At 37.7% G+C, this 3,787-nt stretch overlaps 1 protein-coding gene across 1 annotated transcript; it reads left to right on the top strand.

The window, feature by feature from the left end:
* Positions 1-53: 53 nt before the first annotated feature.
* LOC113345980 lies at positions 54-2,495 on the top strand (the record flags this gene model as incomplete). The annotated part of the gene is made up of 6 exons (XM_026589609.1): positions 54-450; positions 531-866; positions 952-1,048; positions 1,137-1,630; positions 1,732-1,822; positions 2,199-2,495. Coding segments are annotated over 6 exons (1,712 nt in total), but the record flags the coding sequence as incomplete, so codon positions are not given.
* Between the last annotated feature and the right edge of the window lie 1,292 nt (positions 2,496-3,787).

Below are 3,787 nucleotides of genomic sequence, written 5' to 3' on the forward strand. Positions count from 1 at the left end.
AGAATGCAGGTTTAGTAAGAGTGATAATATTAGAATCAAGGCTGTGTGTAAAGGCTTTGGAGAGCCCATTCTATGTCCGTGGTATATATCTGCAAGGAGGATCCCTGGTGAGGCGACTTGGAGCATAAGAGATTTCCACTTGCACCACACTTGTATTGGGGATCCTTATGGGAGGAATTCATGTGCAAATCCAGAATTTGTAGCTCAACATGTGATTAACAAGCTAAGGGAGTCACATGGAAAGAATGTACCTAAACCTTCTGAGATTGCTGCCGAGTTTTGGACAAGCCACAACACCTTGATCCCGTATCACGTTGCATGGAAGGCTAGAAACAATGTGTTGGAGAGGATAAACGGAAGCTTTGATGAGAGTTTTAGACTCATACCAAGTCTGTGTGAAATGATCAAAAGGACTAATCCCGGATCAATTGCTACTTTCACTTACGGAAGGTAATATTATTTCTTTAATTGTTCGTAAAATTGATTAGTTTGAGTTCCAGTTTTGAAACTTTCCTTGTTTCTTCGTGCAGAGACAATCGATTTGAATCTGTGACCATATCTTTTGATGCCCCAATGAGGGGTTTTATAAATGGTTGTAGAAATGTGGTTGGGCTGGATGGTTGTCACCTGAAGGGAAAGTATGGTGGTTGTCTACTATCTGCCACTGCTCTTGATGGGCAGAATGGATTGGTTCCTTTGGGTATCATGGTTTGTAGAAACGAGTGTGCGGAGAACTGGTTCTTGTTCTTGAATAATCTCAAGCATAGATTGGCTGATCATCCCGTTGAGCCAATCAACTTCATATCTGATAGACAGAAGGGTTTGAGAGACGCTGTCCAAAAGTTGTTCCCTACTTCACCATATAGGTTCTGCTTCAGGTTACAAACTAACCTCCAACCTGATCATTTTATTGTTACAAAATACATAAAGTATGTTCTATATTCATGGCAGGCACATGTATGCAAACTTCAAAATGCACTACAAGGGATCTAAAGTACACACACTATTCTGGAATGCTGCTAGAGCTTATAAGCCTAAACACTTTCAGGTTTGTTTTAGTCCGTAAATGAAATGAGTGACATTTTTTATTCTTAGAAAGTAAAATTCTTGTAACACTAAATATGTTTCAACTGTAGGCACACATGGATAGTATGATGTCAGAGAATGTTAGTGCTTGTCAGTATTTGATGGGCGAGGATCCTAAACGCTGGTGCAGGGCCTTTTTTGACCACAAGAGCGCTTGTGAACACTTGAGTAACAACTTTTCTGAAAGTTTCAATAATATGATAACCAACATTAGGGAGAAACCTGTCTGCAAGCTAGTTTTGATGTATGGACAGCTAGTGATGGGGCTGTTTTACAAGAGAAGAAATGCTTGTGTTGGATGGGATTCTGGGGATTTGGTTCCTACTGCCAAAAAATTATTGAAGAAGATGTTTAAGAAAACAGGGGAATATAAGGTAGAAGGAGCGGTTGCTGGCAAGCTTTATGAAGTCACAAGCATACATAATACAATATTCATTGTTGACCTTGAGAAACATACTTGCAGCTGCATGCAATGGCAGCTGAGGGGTTTCCCCTGTCAACATGCAGTCTGTGCTCTGCAGCAAATCAGGCCCAATTGGGTTGAGTAAGTGTGCAGAACACATGTAATTTTATCTATGATTATTTCTTTATTACCAATATCTGAAATGTTAAACCTGTTTGTTTTTCTTGTGTGCATTTTTATAGGTATTGTGCCAGATACTACTCAGTGGATAACTACAGGACCACCTATTCCCCTGATATGGTGCCATTGGAAGGGCCTGAGGACTGGGATGAGGTTTTTTACTAACTCTCAACTATTCATGTTTACTTGTCCTTAATTGGATCTGATTTATGTTTGCACTATGAACTTAGACAACCTTTTACATTACATTATTAGGTTTACCTTAAATATCCGTGTGTATCTACTTAAAAGTACAATTGTGATACATGAATTCAAAGTACTCTGTGAAATATCTGAACTCAATTCTTCTCAGTTCTTGTATGAACCCTGTACCTAGCTACTTAATGGATTTTAGTGTTTGGAAGCCGGATTCCAGACCCTGCAGTAACATATATAGTGTAGATATTTAGGATGTTTAATTTTTACGGCGGCTAAGTAATCATTTTTAGTATTATGCAATATTAACTTCCTTTGTTATTCTCTTATACAGCCAAGAACAATTATTGTTCCTCCATTGCTCATTAGGAAACCGGGCCGGCCTAGGAAGAACAGAAGGAAGGCCTATAATAAGACCCTATCCGAGAAGAAAGTCAGGTGCTGCAGCAAATGCAAGCTGCCTGGTCACAACAAGACAACTTGTCCTGGTGGTGCAATTGGCTCTAATACAAAGAGAAATGGGTCTACATCTGAAGAAGGCGGATTGGAATTTCAATCCCAATCATCATCACAAGCTGGAAGTGCTGGTGGTTCTATGCCTGCAACGAAGAAGCCAAGAAGATTTACTTGAAACTAGTTTTGGCTAGGATGTCTTTTGTTTGCTTTCAAGTGAGACATATAAAACTTCATGCATTTGCTCTGTTTATTTGGTTATGTTTTAGATTAGCTTTTACTTTGTTTGGATATTAGCTATCTTCCATAGATATTGTTTTTGGATGTTTTGAGTATTGGATATTTGATTCAATGTTATCAATAAATGGTAGTGTTAGTGTCGTTAGCTTGCCTTGCTCTTTTTTTACGATTTTATGGTTTTTCTATCTGGATTTTAACAGGTGAAGAAGACAAAGTTTGTCGATGAGATCCTCCTGAAGAAATGAGGAAACAAGTTTAACTGAAGGGTATATTGGGCATCTCAGGTCATCCTAAATCTGCCACATGTCAGTTAACACCAGTTAACTTGTAACTGGATGGAAATCTTTGTAACGAGATTAATTTGTAAGTTTTGAAAAAAACGGGATTATTTTGTAAACAACTTAAGAAACTGGGACATATGTGTAAATGACCCTTCTTTTCTTCTTTCTTTCTTTCTCTTTGTTTCTTCTTTCTTCTTTTCCTTCATCCCAGTTCTATATCCAATAGAGATTTGAGAGATTAAATCGAGTTTTGTGATCAACAGAGGGTGGAGAAGATTATGCAGTAATCAGTGGTGATTGCGGTGGTGTTTGTTGTTGATTCAAAATCGAAGGAGGAAGTAAATTAGTGAAGTTAGGGTTTCTCAGAGAATTGAGTTGGGGTTCGATTTGAGTTACGACTAAGAGGAATTAGACGGAATTATTAGATGGGTGTGGTGTTTTAAGAAGTGAATCGAAGTACAGTACTCAAATTGAGAGATAAATGATTCGAGACTTAAATTAGGGTTTCAGGAGAGTTGCAGAAGAGAATTAGAAGATGAATTTTATAATTCAGAAGTACGATTAGAGAAGATGAATTTGAGAGCTGGGAGAAAGATTTGAGATGGGTATTGATCAATTGATTAAATTGGGGTTCTGGATTCGATTTTAGACTTGCATGGAATTGATAGATAAAGAATTGAAGGGTTGCTGTTAGATTGACGCAGTAGAGTAGTTTTGGCGATGAATCGAAAGATTAGGGTTCTTGGGAAGATAATTTGAAAGAAGAATTTAGTTCAGTCACTTGAATGATCATCTTGAGGTAATTTTCTTTCAATAAGAAGCTAGTAAAGACAAGGGTTATGCTTTTTCGTTTGAAAGATTATTTATGAGATATGTGAATCTGCAGATATAGATTAGGTCTGTATGTTAAATGGTAATTGAGAATGTTATATGTCTGGGATGTGATTGG

Source organism: Papaver somniferum, unplaced genomic scaffold, assembly GCF_003573695.1.
Source record: "Papaver somniferum cultivar HN1 unplaced genomic scaffold, ASM357369v1 unplaced-scaffold_8468, whole genome shotgun sequence".
In the NCBI taxonomy this organism is placed as follows: Eukaryota; Viridiplantae; Streptophyta; class Magnoliopsida; order Ranunculales; family Papaveraceae; genus Papaver; species Papaver somniferum.